Consider the following 18,841-nt stretch of genomic DNA (forward strand, 5'->3'; position numbering starts at 1 on the left):
TTTTCTAATTTCAGGTGTAGACTCAAATGATGAAAGAAAATACATAAATGTTTACTAAGCTTTTATGGATTTCACACAACCAACTTCTCCACCCTAGTGCCAGGCTAGTAATAAGTCCCTATCTGGTTACAGAACATTGTTTGCAGATTTTGTTGAAGAACTGAAGTTTCATGAGGCCAATGTTAGCTGGAAAAGGCTCCACGGAAAATGCTTGTAAGCAACAGCTTACAGGATAAAAATGCTCTCCCCAATTAACTCAGGACAGACAGGGATGATGAAACAAAAAGCTTTCTTCAATAAGGTATAGTCCACCTTCAGAAATCCTCTATCAGTACATCCTACTGTATATTTGTCTCAAGACTGTTTATTCTACTTCAGTAAGCTACAGGGAAAACAGCAATGGAAAATGATGCAAGTAGTCTCACACCTGTTGCACAAAAACCAAGTGATATTTTTCCCCAATTGGACCTCCAATGACAGACACATTACAAGAGCCAGTGATGCTACTGGGGGCGGTTCTAAAAGCAAGCAGAACTTTTCATAAGATCAAATGAAACTTGCCAGTCACACCCTGGAACCAGACAGCAACAAGAATAGAGAAAAATTAACAATGTACATTTTTTCCACCTAATAGATTACAATATCTGGAATTTTTATCTCACAGCTGGATTATTAATCAGTTCACAGACTGGTTAATGCTTCATTATTGTAAAGGCAGTTAATGTTCACTTCGCCACTAGAATATGTCAGAATAGCTCTTCAAATCAGTATCCTAGTCAGTTTTCTCCAGAGCAAGTTGCTCAACGTTTTATTGCATTTAGAAAAGCATCAGAGAATGCTGAGCTTCTCACATTGGTCTTAAAAATTAGCTGTTTTCCTGTTCACAGAACACTGATAAAGAGAACTAAAATGATAGTTTCTCAATGCATCATTTAAAAACAAATCAACGCCAATAATCACAATTGTTGACCAAGTTACTGGCAGCAGGTCATTATTGGAGAAGCTGGTCTCTCCTGATGCAGAGCAGCTGAGATAGTTTCAGAAAGGGGAAAACAAACAGATGTATTATCATTTTTTATAAGCGAATACTAAAACAAATCTTCACATCACCACCTTGTTTCAGCCCTCATACTGATTACAAACCAAACCAATATCCTGCCGTTTTCATCATGAATCTAAACTGTCTTGGTGATCATCTAATTCTATGTCCATGTCTCTGTCACGTCTCACAGCTTGCACACAAATGATCTGTTCTATAGCAGACTTCATACAAAAAGAAAAAAATCAACCTCAAATGATGGAACGCTGAGTATTCCTTCACTATTTGTATGGCGTGTATGGTACAATTTAAAACTGGCTTTTCAGAGTGAGGTAATAAGAGCAATACATAAATAAGAGATCTAGGAGCTGATCAAGTTTTATGGTAATTTCTTCCACTTTTAAGTACAATTTCATGTGTGAGATTTAATAGTACAAAGTTGGCACTACCACTTAAGTGCTAACCAAAGAGATGCCATTTCTTAACTAATGAAATCAATTTGATATGTGAGGTTTGAATACTAGCCCTTTAAAACACAAACACGCAAGCCAACAACAGGTTATTACTTTAACCTGTTCATTTTCCAAGACCACAGTGCAAAAAAATGCAACAGCCACTGCACAGGGGGAAGTGGCTAATGGCCTGTTTGAGTCCCTCTCCCTCTCCAGCCCTCAGCAGAAAGGTACTGCAAGAGAGGTTTCTCCAAGCAAGATGCTCAGCTGGTGTGGGTCACTGCATGCAATGGCACGCCTCCTTGGAGCGGCTTCCCAGTGAAGCCCCTTCCCTCGATAGATGCCAAAAATCAAATCTTGGCTACTTAACGCAGCGTGTTCCACATGTTAGCTCCCAACATGTTGAGCAACCGTGTTAACGGAGATGGATAGCGCTGTCAAGCAGGAAGCTGGCTCACCAGGATGGAAACAGTGGGATACAGTGACCTTTACATTCAGAGAAAAGTGTCCCTGAAATGGCATGAAATGTTTTGAAAGAAACCCGAACTTCTTTGCTTGCTTTTATTGTTGTGTTTTGTAACAAAACTCAGTGTCGCTGTGCTTGAGTTTTGCTTGGACTCAAATCCTGGACCTCTCTCAGAAAGCAGACAGAGGAAATGAATCATTATCACACTGCTTTGAAAGAAGTTTTCTTTAGGAGCTCTACATTATTATATCCTAGTTTCCAGGACACTTAGTTTCAAACACCGCTGCTGCTCACATTGAATGCAGCCGAAAGCTCCTGGCTGCCTTTTATTTCAAATTTTTTTAATAAGGAAATACTGACTAAAGCAGCTAAAAAGCCAAAATTCCCAAGTAAAACCATTCGTAGATTAGTCTAATTGTGCATTGGTTTTTCAAAAATCATGTCAAGATTGAGCTGAAAGTTACAGATTTCGCTTCCAAAAAGTAAGCATTACCATCAGTCAATACAAGCCATTCACTTGAAATGCAGAGAGAATCATTTCAACAGGATCTTGGTTTTCAATTTTTTCCTCAAGAGGTTTTTTTTTTTTCTTTTACACCTCTTCTCTACTGCCGAACAATCATCTACACAATTATAGGGCGACATTCAGCTTCACCACAGGCTTTGTAGCACTAAGTTAGGGAAGCCAAAATAGATATTGGTCTAATATTAAATAATCAGAGTAAGCTATCAGTCATAAAGAGAATCCTATTTATATTTTAGGGACAAAGTATGGTGCAGCACAACCATTTTTAAATACATAACCTGGTGTTCATGTGTCATGGCCCTGAAATGAGGGGGAAAAGATAGCTTGCACATATTGTACAATGTCATGCAGTTATACACACAGGTATACTACAGGGCTCCTCTGAATAATGTTCTTTGAGGCAGCAAGCTAGGGGCCTTACAGTAAAGAACAAAGTGAGTAATAACATTTTCTCTGATTGATCAATACCAGTCTCTCATACTTCAGTAGGATTTATCAAATGCTTTCTAGACCAGGTAGAGAGTTTGGCGCAGTTACAAGCCCCGTGGTAAGAAATACTACTGATTTAACTGCTTGCGAGGTTTGCCACTAATTCTCTTGCACAGTGACCTCAGGAGCTATGAAAAGCTGTTCTCTTATGCCAATGAGCAGGAAAAAGAATGCAGTGGAATACCTTGTGCCTGAGCTGCAGAACTGTGGGAATACCCCAGAGCCAGGAGTGCCGTCTCCACCAGCTGGCTAAAGAGGACATCTTTGCGAACCAGAACGAACTCTGCATGCTCCTCTCGATTATCGTATTCGAGGGAGGTGTCCAACTGCTCCACCACACAAAAGACAGGAATCATCAAACCTAAGTGAGAAAAGTTTTTAAAAGAATCATCAGTAATAGAGGAACAGGAACAAATAAATAATTCATTTCTGATTAAAAACGTCAGATTAACACACCTCCTGGAAGGCTCATGTTAGCAGAGATCTGCCTTTTTTCCCTGTTTTCATTAGACTGCAGAATAGTCTTTAAAGAGAAATAGTGGGTGCCTCCCCACTTGACTCATTTAAAACCACACTAGATAACAGACCAAAGAATACAATGCAAGAATCAATCCCTAATTGGCATGGGGATGAACAGGATGCCCTAATAAGACTTTCCAGCTCTAGTTTGCTAAGGGCAGGTCTTCACTACGCGGGAGGGGGAGGGGGGTCGATTTAAGATACGCAAATTCAGCTACGCGAATAGCATAGCTGAATTCGACGTATCGGAGCCGACTTACCCCGCTGTGAGGATGGCGGCAAAATCGACCTCCGCGGCTCCCCGTCGACAGCGCTTACTCCTACCTCTGCTGGTGGAGTAAGCGCGTCGATTCGGGGATCGATTGTCGCGTCCTGACGAGACGCGATAATTCAATCCCCAAGAGATTGATTTCTACCCGCCGATTCGGGCGGGTAGTGTAGACCTAGCCTAAGATTCCATATATTTCCCTACACGCAGCCATACATGAACTGCACATTTAAATGTTGTTCCCTCTCCTCCCCACACAATGAACACTGCAGGAGCATTAAAAGACCAAGGCTGTCTCCATGCATGGTTATGTGTTCCAGAGGGATGGGGTGTGGTCATTAATACATGTATAGACTGAAGCCACTCAGCCTTTTGCCATATTAAGAGCTACAGAAACAGACAGTAACAGGCTCGTATTGTTCATGGGAAAACCCACCCTGTTAGCTGGCGCTAGCCCTGCAGAACCACTGAGGCAGATGGTTCATTAGCTCACCGTGATATAAGGGATGAGGGAGTGGTGGTCTAGAGAGGATCTAGGTAGGGACTAAGCAGTCCTGGAAGTGAACCTTTAGAAGCAGCCTAAACTTGGGAGAAGGTTTGGGCAGGATTGTTTAATTTTGTTTTATTTCAAGTTCCTTTCATGACTCCTGGAAGGTTTGCATTTGCTACAAATTGTGTGGCCTGTGTCTGAAACAGACTAGGGAAGCTACCTCTCACATAACATTACCTGTAACAATGTTATCATCCTTCCTTTTCAAACTGCTGATTAGCTCTGCTACTAGAAGTTTATTAATTGGCTACATATACTTGAGTCACTGAACATGCTGGAAATCATTGTAAGGCTGGAGATGTATCTCAGCCTAAAATGGTTTAACTAGTTCCTACCTATACGGTCTTTGTCATAACTATAGAGGGAAGGGTAATAGCTGTCCTGTGTACAGTACTATAAAACCCCTCCTGGCCAGAGACTCCAAAATCCTTTTCCCTGTAAAGGGTTAAGAAGCTCAGGTAACCTGGCTGGCATCTGACCTAAAGGACCAATAAGGGGGACAAGATACTTTCAAATCTTGGGAGGGGGGGAAGGCTTTTGTTTGTGTTCTTTGTTTGAGAGTGTGTTCGTTCTCGGGACTGAGAGGGACCAGACATCAATCCAGGTTCTCCACATCTTTCTAAACAAGTCTCTCCTATTTCAAACTTGTAAGTAAATAGCCAGGCAAGGCGTGTTAGTTTTCCTTTGTTTTTCTCAACTTGTAAATGTACCTTTTACTAGAGTGTTTATCTTTGTTTGCTGTACTTTGAACCTGAGACTAGAGGGGAGTCCTCTGAGCTCTTTAAGTTTGATTACCCTGTAAGATTAATTTCCATACTGATTTTACAGAGATGATTTTTACCTTTTTTCTTTAATTAAAAGCCTTCTTTTTAAGAACCTGATTGATTTTTTCCTTGTTTTAAGATCCAAGGGTTTTGGATCTTGATTTACCAGGAGTTGGTGGGAGGAAGGAGGGGGGATGGTTAATTTCTCCCTGTTGTAGATCCCAGGGGGGTTGGAACTGATTCACCAGGAGTTGGTGGGAGGAAGGAGGGGAATGGTTAATTTCCCCTTGTTTTAAATCCAAGGGGTTTGGATTTGTTTTCACCAGGGAATGGGTGAAGGTTTTTCAAGGCTTCCCAGGGAGGGAATCCATTGAAATGGTGGCAGCCGAACCAGAGCTAAGCTGGTAGTTAAGCTTAGAAGTTTTCATGCAGGCCCCTACATTTGTACCCTAAAGTTCAAAGTGGGGATCCAGCCCTGACAGTCTTAATGAAATGAGTTCCTTTAGGTCTATTATTGTGGGGGGAAAGCTCATTCTAAAGAACAGCACTATAGCTCTCTCTCTCTAATGGCAAATAAAAGAAAAAACAACTCGCTATTTTTAGGTTATGTTAAGGAGAACAATCATTGTGCTACTGTATTGCACATTCAAGCAAAATACAGGGAAAACTGCATTTCACTTTCTTAATAAGCCAATTAAAACCTCTTCGGGGTATCCACTACAGTTCGGTTCAAGCTTTAGTTAAAGATCACTTCTATACACTGACTGATGTTTGCTGGTTCTTTAGGCATTTGCTTGGGAAAAAGCTACATTCCATTTTAGAATCACAGCCCTACATCAGACAGGAGACAGTGAAGTCAATGACAACTATAGGAGGCAAAACTAACGGACTCAAATCCTTATCAGCTGTTGGTGCAAGAGATGAAACTCATTTAAAAATAAAATGTTAAGTACACAACTCTCAATCGTTACATTAGACACTGATCAGGCTCCCTTTGACGAGTATAACGGTGTTGGTTGCAATAGTAACAAGCATCAGGAATGAACCTGTCAATATCAGATTGCTGCGTTTCATTTTGTTTTAATTAAAAAATGTTTAACTGAAATAGTTTGCCGTTTGCTAATGCAACATCCATAGTCATATTGTTCCTTGTCTTATTTCTTAACTCTTGGATTCTGGTACATGGCCAAGGGTTTTGCAAGTTGAAGTAGTACAGTTTAGTCTTTATATACTCGAGAACATGTACCATAAAGCCATCTGTGGGCTTCTTTGCCAGAAAGAGGTTGTGGAGTTGCTCCTGCTCCCTCTGAAGCCAGTGACAAAATTCCTATTAACTTCTATGACCCCAGGATTGAATCCTAGTTGCCTGTAAATCACACAACTAGTTCAAACAAAATTCAGTCTCTCTGTAAGTGAAAATCTTCTGTTTCTATTCAGATATGGTTTGTCATAGTACTTTCGATGCCCAATTTATCATTAGTAATGCCAACAATCTGTGGTGTAACTATTAATATGTTGTGAGACAAGTTTATGATGATTGTAGTAACAAGTGGCCAAATTCAGATGCAATGCTAATGGCTGCATAAATTACACTTTGGTAAATTAGCACAAGTGGGTGAATGCAAGCTTATAAGAGAGAGAGGGGGAGGTGCTGTTGCATCTTTTATCCTCCTACTGGTTGCTTTTCTTGCTACAACACTGTCTTTCCGCTCCCTTGACATATAGGTTATATTGATTCCCCATGCAATGTATACTACCATATACATCATCTGTGCAGAAGAAGCTCTCAATTGCTGGAAGTAGAATTGCTCACAGTTTAATTGTGGGGTGGCAGGATGAACCCACAGTATTATTGCAGATTCTCTGTAATGCTCCCAAATACTGGCTTTTTAAATGGTCCTTTCCCACCATTGCTTGCTGGCAGCTCTGCTACAGAGATGGGGTTTCCAAGGACAGCATCTCTGAGCTTTGTGGCCCATCAGAAATGACAATAAGATGCTATTAGTACATTAAAAAGAATGGGGGGCAAAGGGGAAATTACCATATCCTCTACTGCTAATGGGTTTTGGTGCCTGTGGCTACAACCCCTAGAACTTTAACACCAATCCTACAGACTGGTGCTAAATCCAACTCTCCCCAGAAAATCTCATTCCAAGGAAGTACCAGCTGTTTTGCCCTTTATTTAGCATTGGACAGAGTAAAGTTATTGTTTCTTCCACAGATTTATTACCTCAGACTTCCCTGTTTCCTGACAGTCAGAGAATAAATTAACAGTCTTTACTGTATATTAAAAATGAGAGAAGAAAACATTTTCGGCTGGAAGCCAATGCTACTCTCACAGACTGATATACACAACTTCTCACACCTAGGTACGTATATTACACCTTTCTCATACTCAACCCTAATACAATAGATTTAAAGTACAGCTGTGTAAATTAGTCAATGCTCTGCAACAGCCCCAGTCAGAGAATTTATAGCAATATTTACAAAGCTGGGAGTGTGAGTTTAGGCATGAAGCCTTGAAGGAGTAAGGCAAAACAAGCCTTTACTCAGTTCGTTTTAACATTGCTTGGTTCTCTTCCCATTCCTGATCATCCAGAAACTACCACACACACACACACACACACACACAAACAGAAAACCTCTGGTCCTAAAATTGTGTGTATTTGGTTTTCCAGATTTACAAAGGCGCTTCAGCGGGTCTTTATAGCTCATGGTGCAGGACATAAAACTATATGATTTTCACATACAGAGGTTACAAGAGGTGAACTGGAGGAGAGAGGGAATATTTTTTCTTTCTGAAAAGGATAAATGCAATGCCAGAATATACAAAGGCATTCATATTAAGCTGCTTCATTTTTTTTTTTGTTAATTTATTTAAATACAGCAACTTAGTTGCTTTTCTACATAAGTTCAGATGGTGCTTTGACCCTGAACACATAGCATAAGTTGAAACAAATAAGGAGAAAACAAGATCCTAGAAAACAGCAAAAGCTTTCATGACAGCACTGGTACATAAATGCCGCTCTCCACACACTGAGGAAGAGGCCAGATCACAGTCCAATGTATGATAACTGTGCACAAACTGCTTTGGCTATAACGGTTTATGCCTGCGTACATTTTCCAAATCTGGAGGTTTAAACTTCACAATTCGCTTTCCAATCACAGGGAGTTGTACAGCTAAGGCTTTGCACATGGGTTTCCTTACTTTTTAGGCAAACTAGTCAATTTCTTTTCTGAGCCTGGCCTAAGGTGCAGAGAGAGACTAGAAAGAAAGCACCACTGAAATTATGTACCTGACATTTGTATTTTACTGTACATTTTCTCCTCCTCGTCAAGGTCATTCTGCTGTGAATAGAAATAAAATACATCCATAAAAATTAGAGAGTGGGCATTAAAAACGGAAGGTATTTCTGAAATGGAGTAGTGTTCGTTCAAGAAGTAGGTTTTGGCTATATCTGTGTACAAACTTTCATCAGTTTAACTAAAAGTTGAGGTCATTTAAAAACAAAAAGTATTGAACTAAATCAATACAGAGTTCTAAACCAATTTAAGAATGTCTACACAGGTTTCCACCAGTTTAATTAGATCAATCTGAAGAAAACAAATATTTTTAGTTCAACCGGTACAAATTGTATGTGTATGGACCAGCCCCTTTGTGTTCCTTTCAAATGACTATTTCAAGGAAGTCTTTCACTGGTTTTTTCGATAAGTTTCAAGGGTTATCTAGTCCAATGTGTGCGCAAAGTGATTAATACGGTAAATTGCACTCTATAGTCACTGGACTCACACATGTTGTCCACGTGCATGCTGACACCATGCGTTTGGTTTCTCCATATGTGGGGGGGGGGAAGAAAGGATATGGAGAGCTGGTGATGATGTTAAATAAAAATGCTATATATACACTCATCCTTCTATCCCCACTGAATGGGAAGCACCATTTATCCTAATAAATATAATACAAAGATCAGCCAATAAGAGTAGAATGCAATAAAATGTATCTTTTCAGATTAAAATTTGTTTTCATCAGGCAAAATTTTGAACTCTGTCTAGGTGTTATTTAATTTAATCTAATTTGAACAATTTCCAAACATCAGCTTGATTAATTTCAACAGCATGATGTTATGGAAAAATTTACTGTACTGGGGTTCTCTAGAAGAGAATTAATAAAGGAGCCAAGTTCTCAGCTCTGAGTAACACAAGGTTTTAAGACTTCCCAGATTTCTAGTGGGAATACTTCATAGCACAAGCATGTTTTCTTTTGGGAGTTAAACCCACCAAAATTATTAAAAATTGAGATCAAATGGTGGTGTAAAACCCAAAGGAAATCATACGATAGTGGAGAGATTTTTATCAAATGAAAAAAGTAGAAAATAAAGTTTTTACAGCACACGCACACAAGGTAATCTCCCTCACAGACAGACAAAGCTAACATCTATAATTTGATGTTCAGAAACCAGGGCATTTATTGACACTTAATAGACTACAGAAAACCCTCCATTATTGCATAAGAAAGCAGACTTTGCCTAGTAGAGATTCTAAACAAAGGCCACACAATAAGCAAGCCTCTCTCAAACAGAGTGCCAAATTCCAATGACTTCAATGGAACTGAGCCTGATTACACCAGGACTGCATTTGGCCCAGAGTGCGACTACATTCCTTTCCTAAATCCAGTGTACAAAAAATATACTATCAAATCTGCAGAGGAAGCTAAAATTAACTACACCCCCCACACCCGCCCACCAATACCCTGATGAGAGACTGCATCTCCATTTTTTCAATACAACACATGTCTTATGGAGTGACGAATCCTGCAAGCCTTCCAGATGCAGAACTGCCACTGACTTCAATGGGACCTCTGCACAAGATGGTTTTCATGACTGGGCCCCCATTTTCATGATGATTCTATCTCAATACAACTCCTTCTGCAACACAGAGTTTATCTGGACAGTTCCCTCTGATGAAGGTCATACAGTATATTTAACAAAAAAAATTTTCTCCCCGCTGATACTACCATCGTTCTAGATGAGCAAAACTGAAAGCTTTCTTAAATCTGATTTGGTTTCCACCAATCAGGTACTTTTCACACTAGAGGGGCATTTCGTGTACAATGAAGAGGAACAGGTCAGTTTCTTTTGAGTCAGTCACTTTCACTTACAGAATCACAGCCACTAGGAGAAAGCTGAATTTAACAAAAAAAAATACAATGAAAATATTTGTTATCCAATTCCCCCATGCTTTCTTTTAAACAAATGCTAATTCTGACAGTATCCCTTCAAGAACTTCATATCAGAACTCACATAGCAAAAGAAAGAGCTTTTCTTCTGTTCTCTTCCTCATTAAAATCCACTGCCTAGTCCCACTAATTAAAATGGTAGGAACCTCTAGAATTTAACAGTTCCCAGTTCTTTAGAGCTTCCTGAATTTAAGCATTGAAGAGCTCCATCCCACATTCCCATGGAAACAAAGTGATAGCCATATTTGCCCAGTCCCCTGTGTAACTGCATAATTTCCACTCTTGAAACTCATATTGTGCATCACCAAACAACAAGATAAGCTCAGCAGCAAGGCTGCCATAGCTCCAAAATAGAATCATCTGAAGACCCTGCAACAATTCTGAGAAACGAACACCTCACACAAATGCTAATAAACAGGAAAGACTTCTCTTTGAGCTTCACTAGCTGAACCAGTTCATAATTACATGGATATTCTAAAGTGTGCCAAACAGCTTTTTGAGAAGAGAGAGGCCACTGAGTATTAGAAAAGACAATTCACCATTCTTATCTTCACCCCACTTTTATTGAAAGCATTGCTCAGCTCTAGCTGAGGAGTGATGTGAGATCTTACACATAAAATCCTACAGAGTCCAATTAAAGATTTAATATTTAGGACACATGATAGACTGAATAGATGCAAAGATACTGTTTCTAAAGTGCAACATACCTATCACTATTTGTGTTTAAGAGCAATCTCTCTTGAAACAGGCTCAGGTCATAGCAATACAGCACAGTCGAGTGGTTGAAGAAACAGCTCAAAAACTTCAGCAGGTATTAGTCATGTTCCCTCAGAATCACTTTCAAGCGATCCATAAATCGTAAATATAATTACATTTGACAGAATATAAGCTGTTGGCAGTTAGCCTGTTTACAATAAACGCTTGGTTTAGGTAAATGGACTGTACTTCAGTCTTTTAAATAACAAACACAAACCTACAACAGTCCCGTTATGAGGTAGAAAATTCTTTCACTGTAAATCTTTTTACTGAGGACCGGGGGAATTACTTTGCAGCTTGTTTTCCACTAACCACTTGGAACCATGTGAAAACCGCTACATGTATCCAGGCACGAGGCTAACTGGAATTCTATACATTAGAATTAGAGATTATATTAAGACCATCACATCAGTATGGTGCTGCCCAAATATAAAAATTAGCTCAGTAGGGCAAAAACTTCATCTTTACACAATCACAACGCTTGCCTATATAGCACTCCAGCTTTTTAGGTTACTTGTGAACTAATGGACATTTGTAGTAGGACTGGCAGAATTTCACTGGTTAACTCCTGCCCTTTAGGGGTTTATATGCCAGTTGTAAAAATTTACTCCAGATTGAAATTTGGCCTAGAAGAAGATTCAGTGTCCAGATTTATTTTTTCAAATACTATAGCATGGCTCCATTTTTGGGAGGGCTGAGGGGACAGAGTACAGACATTACCTTTCTCCACCTTTTTCCCCTCCAACTCTCAGTATTAAATACAACTCTGTCAGGAAATATTCTTCTACATATTGTGTTGTAGCCAATGGTGATGGGAAACCACAGCATACTGTTTACATCATTCTGCAGCTTCCAGTCCTTCTGAGGCATCAGTCTCCCTACCAGCGCCACTCTCCCTGCTCTCTAGAACTTTCACAAATAAATCACCAGCATAACCGCAAATTTCCCCCAGTTCCGACAGTTTAACCAGCCCAAGGATTCTTTTTCTAAGTGAAACACAGCTATACTGTTTAACAGGAAATGCTCTAGGCCACTAGGCCATGACACGAACCTATTACCAAACTCATAACATGATTTGATAATACTCCAGTTTTACATAAGACTATATAAATAAAATGCACTTAACTGGCATGTTTAGACTAAAAAGAAACATAAAAATAGATATAATGCTGAATCTCCACGCCCCTCTCACCCTACTGTATCCCCAAGAGGAAGTTGTAGCTCATCGGACACACAGTCACCCTAGATCCCAAATAAGAGAATCTCAGCTGCCTCTGATAACAGAGCACAAAGGGATGGGAATTCAGAGTTTGTCATCTCCTCTGGTTTAAGCAGGCACCTCCCTTCCCCACCCTATGTTTTAGCATAGGAGTTTTGTGTCTGCATTTTCTTCACTGCCTAAGACATACCCATAGGCTAGTATGTCTCCACTTCTCCATCGTTAAGGCAAGGATGATAATGCATACCACAAAGTTGTGTTGTGAGATTCTGAGAGTCTTGGATGACAGGCAGCATACAAATGCAAATTATCACTGCCATTATTCTAGCCTAAAACTTTACTCCCCCGCCCCTCTTCTCTCCCACAAAAAAAGCCAACAGAAAACACTGATGTCCATGAAAGTTGTATGCATGTGTCAAGAGCAGTATATGGCCTTAAAATATACATTAAAAATCAAACATGAATCCATTATAGTACCTTCCTAAATAAAACAGCTAAGTTGTTTTCAATTTCCTTTTTAAAAATACCCCGCAGCACTACTTTACAATATGAATTAATGGAAAAATGTACTAAGATTTCACTTAAAAATAGTGAAGGAAGCCCTTTTGGAATTAAATTGGTATTTTTTAAAAAAGCATCTTAAACTGTTATGTGATATTTGCTTTTGGTTCCTAGAACTTAAAAAACAAGGTTTTGTATGTTTTCTTTTAATTAAGCAACTAAAGTTTTTTTAGGGGCTAAGATTCTCTAATTCTGGGTGGAACTTGGCATAATTTTAATGACCATGTTATAAAGCCTTTAAAACTAGAATAGACCTGTGACTTTGGCAGCGCTAGTAGGTGCCACCATATTATATACATTTTAGAGTAAAAACCCTCTTCTAGCAGAAACATTTTAATGAAGGTTCTGTTACATAGTCTCCTAGCAGTGGAATGCATATCTTGGAATGTAACAGCACAGCTTTCTTATTTGCTTTAGATTTCATTTCTGAAGAAGAGTTAAGTAACACACTCTGACTTGTTTTGGCATCTTCACTTGGACTCACTATTAAAGCTCTCTCCCTCCTTGATCCCCAGCCCTCTGTGCACCATCCCAACAGCAAAGTAAGGGAATGGGAGAATAGGAAGAATCAGTCCTCCCCTTACCAGAGAAGAAGCTGACAGAGGGACCGAGGGACCTGCTACGGTTAGGCTGCTGCATTCAAGTCCAGTTCAAGACTCCAGCAGCAAGGAAGAGGGGGAACTGATCTGTAATCCTCACCTTCGCGCCCTCTTCCCTATTGCCATTTAGACTATGTCTACACTAGAAAAACTGCTCATTTCTGAGACTGGGTGTCAACCATGGATGCAGCCAAACTGGTGCCAGGCACAGTTTAGCAGGAAACATGGACAAGAGCAAGCCACAGTCAATCCATTGTTAACAACTCGGGTCCAAGCATGGTTACTGAAACAGTCCTGAACACAGTATGATTTGTCTACACTTTCAGCAGCAGTTCAGCTGCTCCCATTGCTGAAATCCATTGTCAGCAAGAGAGAGTTTTTCAAGCACAGACAGAACCATCGAGACCTTTCTACAGACAACACCGAGCAAATGTGAATGAAGGAAGGAATCCACACCCTAGCGAGGAGGAAAGCGGATGTGTTCTTTCTGGCTCTTTTAGGAAGCAGCTGATCTGCTCCATTCACAGTCTCGGTCAGCACACTGCCTGCAAAAAGCCTTCTGGGGGAGTGGGCCTGGGGCACAAGCACATCAGAAATTATGACTCAGCATTTTGAACGGAGGGTCCAGCCACATTCTGGTTTGTCTTGCATGGAGGGTGCCAGTACTTTGATCTGTGTTAACTGAAGGAAGGAAAGCGAGAGCTGCAGAGGAAACCTTATACCTTTGCAGCAGAAGGAGCAGTACCATCGCTCTGTTTAAAATTTAGCCCCTTTTTAGTAATGCTCTCCTAAGAGCTGATACCGTACCTTTACCATGAGGTTTTTAGCAGTAGCCACGCCTTTACCAAACAGGTCACAAGGGAAAGGAATGCCATTTAACAGCCACCAGAGCTTCACAACTACATATTTATTTTGTTCAACCAGCGCACTATATTTGGCCACAACATCCAGAGGGCAAAAGGATCTGCTGGGGCAGCCCTACTGTGTGGATTTGGAGGCATCCATGCTTTGGGGACTCTCCAAAAAGGATTGCTACAACATGGTACACACAGGACTATATTGGAAGGACTGGCACCTCATCTAGTGCAGAAAGCAACTGCTTGCTTACTTAGAGGCCGTTTCTTCTCCCTTTCCCCTAAGATCCCCTAAGTTTACATGGGTGGCATGTGATAATGACCATCTCTAATCATATTGAGTAACAAAAGGGCGAATTAAACAAGTGACAGGAAAAAATATTTTATGATTAAATCAACCATGGTTACAGAGATAATGCCTAACTTTAGCGTCTTAGTAGTATCCAGTTACTACGCATTCATCCATATCTGCCCTTGTGAAGCGCCCAAGTCAAAGATCTTCTACCATAATAAATATAAACATCAGCTAACAAACAAGATGGAATAAAACTAAAAAAACATTTCAGTTCCTCTGCATTTTCTCCAAGTCTAAAAATTGGTAGCGTGTATGACAGGTCCACCTCATTTTTCTTAATGATGTTTTTATTATTCTTTCACTCAATTAAAGCAGAAATGGATATTGCATCTTCTGACTGTATAATTGTTATTGTAATCTGTTTTCGATCACGGCTTGGGAAATGGGTCCAAAACAACATAAACTATCCACAGCCTCAGAATACGAGTCATTTTATTTTACTACGATACTTAGAGACATCTATCATGTTGCTCTGCTAGCATGTTTGTATTATGGCAACAAAGTTATTTGTAAGTTAGGAAAAGACATTACAAAAAAAATCACCTTTTACTCCAAAGTAATGTGTAATACATAATTTATAACTTCATTCCTTAGTAGCCATTCACAATATCAAGCCTGAAAACTGAGCACATTTAATTTTAAATATATAAAGAGAGGAAATGTATATAAACTAAAAATATAGCACAAAATAGAAATTTATATTATTTTGGCTATATAGTCTAGTTATGGTTTGGAAGATAACTTGCTTCATTTCTAAAATATATGCCTATCAGTGATATTTATGACAAAAGAATCTCGATGAGTTTATATTAGTAGGATATATGGTATTTTACGTAAGTTTGCCCACTCATTTGAAGCTTCAGTCTAAATGAAGATAAAGTGAGCAACTTCTAGACAATATAGCAGTAAGTGAAATGAACAAATTGTGGGTATTATTCAGGGACAGATGAAGCAGTACATTTGCTTTCACATAAGATGCGAATATAATAAGTAAAGCATCTTGAAAAAAAGTAGCCTTGTGGCTAATGTAAGATGAAAAGTAAGATTTTGGTATAAAGAATTTCCACACACAGTCCTTGCCTGATCTAGTTCTTTTGAAAATGCTTGCACATCTTAAAAAGAAAAAAGAAAAAAAATCATACATATAGGCAAAGGAGGACATTGGAGTCGGAGCGGTTTATATTTCACTTTGAAAATGCAATATCCATATGGCCAAAGTGCAGGATACATCAATTTCATAGGAAAAGTAGTTGGATGGTAGGGTTGGGTTGGTTTAAGGCTTCCCCTTAACCTTCTTACTTTTGCTGGCATTACTGCAGACAAATGTATTTAATTATTCTGACTATTTAATATGACATGTCCTGTAACCTACCCGCTGAAAAAAATAAGTGTTGGTTTGACCTCAGGGACAGCAGCATGACTAACAAGGCACAAACTGGAATCCATGTAAACAAGACATGTACTTAACTCCTATCCACAACTACCTGTCCCTCTTTTTCATTTTCTCTCTATCCCTCACAGAATTTCATACAGCTTATACACGTTATAGTGCTAATTTTTTTCTTAACAAAACTGAGCGTAGCAGCTACTAACAATTTACCATTTGACACAAGGTTTAAAGTCTCTAGTGCAGACATGCACTCTCCCCTCCGGCATGCAAATGAAAATAATAGAACTCTATGGCTCACACTGCACCACTTTTACATTTACAATCATTTGACACTGCTGTAAGTCATCCTTACAGCTTTGTGTCAGGCAGAAAAATTCACGAGTGCATAAGTTCTGATCTGTTAGCAACACTGATTTTCACATTTACTCTAAATGTAGACTTTTTTTTAAAAAAAAACAGAAGAATCTTACAAACTTATTGTAAGTTCTTATCACATTAGTGGTCTCCAAAATACCTTGCTCGCTAACAGTTACAACTTTTCATAACTTTTTTGGGGGAAAAGATGGGAATAATGTTATTTTAGGCCAGGTTTAAAATAAGCATATTTATCAACTATTTCAATCTTTAAGGGAAGGTATCTGAACCTTTTCAGATGGTATTATAGTGACGAGCCATTATTAAAACTATCATTCTCTAATCTGAGAGAAGTACAATTCTAAATACTTAATTTAATATTTTCCCTCAGTACAAAGACTAAAGAACAACTGCCCACAAAGTGTTTGCTTCAAATAATTAGCTTTTATGAGACGTTACTGTAGCCGTAGCCACTTTTCAAGTAGATTTTGTAAGAACTCAATTTCAAATCTGCAACAATGTCAACACAGTTGCCATTTAATGCAAAGAAGGCTTGTTTTTTTAAATATAATGTATAACTGCAGTAAAAACTTTGTGAATGAACTGAAGAACCTAACACAGGCAGGCTAATTATACCATTTTTAATTGTGATGAAAGTGTAGTTTCTGCACTTTGTACCACTAATAAATTTAAATTAGTTTTTAGGTAACACAGCAAAATATATATGTTTTAACTGACTAGCATTCAGCAACACACACCGAGCTAAAATACGGGTGGGCTAGGAAAGATTAAATTTTTATTAGTAAATGTTGATAAACATCAATTTCACAATACATACACAAACCAATTGGAAATATTTCCTTCGATAATAGACAAAATTTACAGCTAGGCAAAGTAAGAAAAATGCTGCTTGAGAATGTATTGGAGTGTGATTTAAGGATATTTACTTTGTATATTTAGACATATGTAGCTGACAGTTTGTGTTTTAACAATATTAAAGGTTTAACTTTTTGAATATCAGCATTCATTGTCATTAAATAATAACTGTCTGCCCCTCCATAATTTCATCCAACTGTGAAATTTTAAATTAATAAAAATTGTGGGGTGGAGGTATGCAGAAAACCCATGATTTTGAGCAACTATGAAAACTGAAATAGACAAAAAAATGCTTTAAAAATTATCTGTCGCAATCATTAAAAAAAATTGAATTCTGCCAAGCCTAAATAAAGGAGGAAACATTTTTAGCATGGCTAGAGGCTATAAAATATTTTTCTCTGAAGCCATCAAATCCTCAACTGGCTTTTGTCTGTTGTGGCTATAGTTCATAAGTCAGTTTCACTTATAGAACAATGTGAAAATGCATCTGTTGCAGTATAGCCGATAAATGATGAACCAAGCTTTGGTTCCTACTCTCTCTCTCAAAAACTATGCATTTTTAACACATTCTGCTATGTTCAAAACGTCTATTTTGTGTTGCCAAAGGAGAACACTCATTTGATAGCTACACATGAAGAACCTAAATCAGACACTGATTGAGCTAAGTACTGAGCAAAGCACCCACAATTCACATCAATTCAAGAGGAGCTGATAATACTTGATGCCTTGCAGGATTGGGACTTTAATCTTGAAATACATTAAGTGTTACCAACAGGCAGGAAAAATCCTGTAAAATTTGAGTTAGCCAAAATAAATTATCCCATTTAAGCTCATTATGCATAGAAAGATAGTAAATGAAGAGCAAACTTGACCAATTATAACTTTTGCACTAGAGATAAAGCTTTCCTAGTTTTAACTACTTTCAGTTATTTCAAAAGGACTTTCTACTTTAAAAAGACCACGGTGAGTTCAAAACAATCAATTTGTCAATTCTAACACTGTACACTACACATCACCAAAGATTCTTAAATGGCCTGATAATTGTTCATTCACAAAGTCAAGATTTCTCTTATTTAGGACACACAACAATTTTGTGAACGTGAACTACATACTGCAGCAAATGGTCTCAATTTTATAACAGCATAGATGTCAGTTTACATTGCCATTTACTGTGTCATTTTCAGTGACAAAATATGTTACATGTGCCAGCTTCCTCTTTACATAAGGTCCAAAATATCACTGTGCCCCTTTTTGCTCATGCAGAAGGCATTAAAAATTAGTGGTTTTGCACTTTTGTAACTTCATAAAAAAGTATTCAAACTATAATCAGTTGAAAATGAAGGGTAGTGTATTAAGGTATTGGATAATATGTGGAAGTCTGGAATACAGATTAGAAATGTGAAGTGTGACATTTACTGATCACAGAAAGCTTATGACTACTTTATTACAAACAATTACACGAAAAACTAGTTTTCCTCTACTATTAAACCTTGCTAAAATATTTCAGATAGAAAAATAATTTCGTTAGGAATATTGATCTAGTTAGGAAAGAAAAAACAAATCCTTTA

General features: G+C 38.5%; 1 protein-coding gene across 1 annotated transcript in view; it reads right to left on the bottom strand.

Moving 5' to 3' along the window:
* The window catches only part of SATB2 (SATB homeobox 2), a 165,904-nt gene that overhangs the window by 138,824 nt on the left and 8,239 nt on the right, over positions 1 to 18,841 (bottom strand). The window contains exon 3 of the mRNA XM_034786406.1: positions 3,157 to 3,333. Coding sequence (XP_034642297.1) covers positions 3,157 to 3,333 — 177 coding nt within the window. The remainder of the gene's footprint in view (positions 1 to 3,156; positions 3,334 to 18,841) is intronic.

This window comes from Trachemys scripta, chromosome 11 (assembly GCF_013100865.1).
Source record: "Trachemys scripta elegans isolate TJP31775 chromosome 11, CAS_Tse_1.0, whole genome shotgun sequence".
In the NCBI taxonomy this organism is placed as follows: Eukaryota; Metazoa; Chordata; order Testudines; family Emydidae; genus Trachemys; species Trachemys scripta.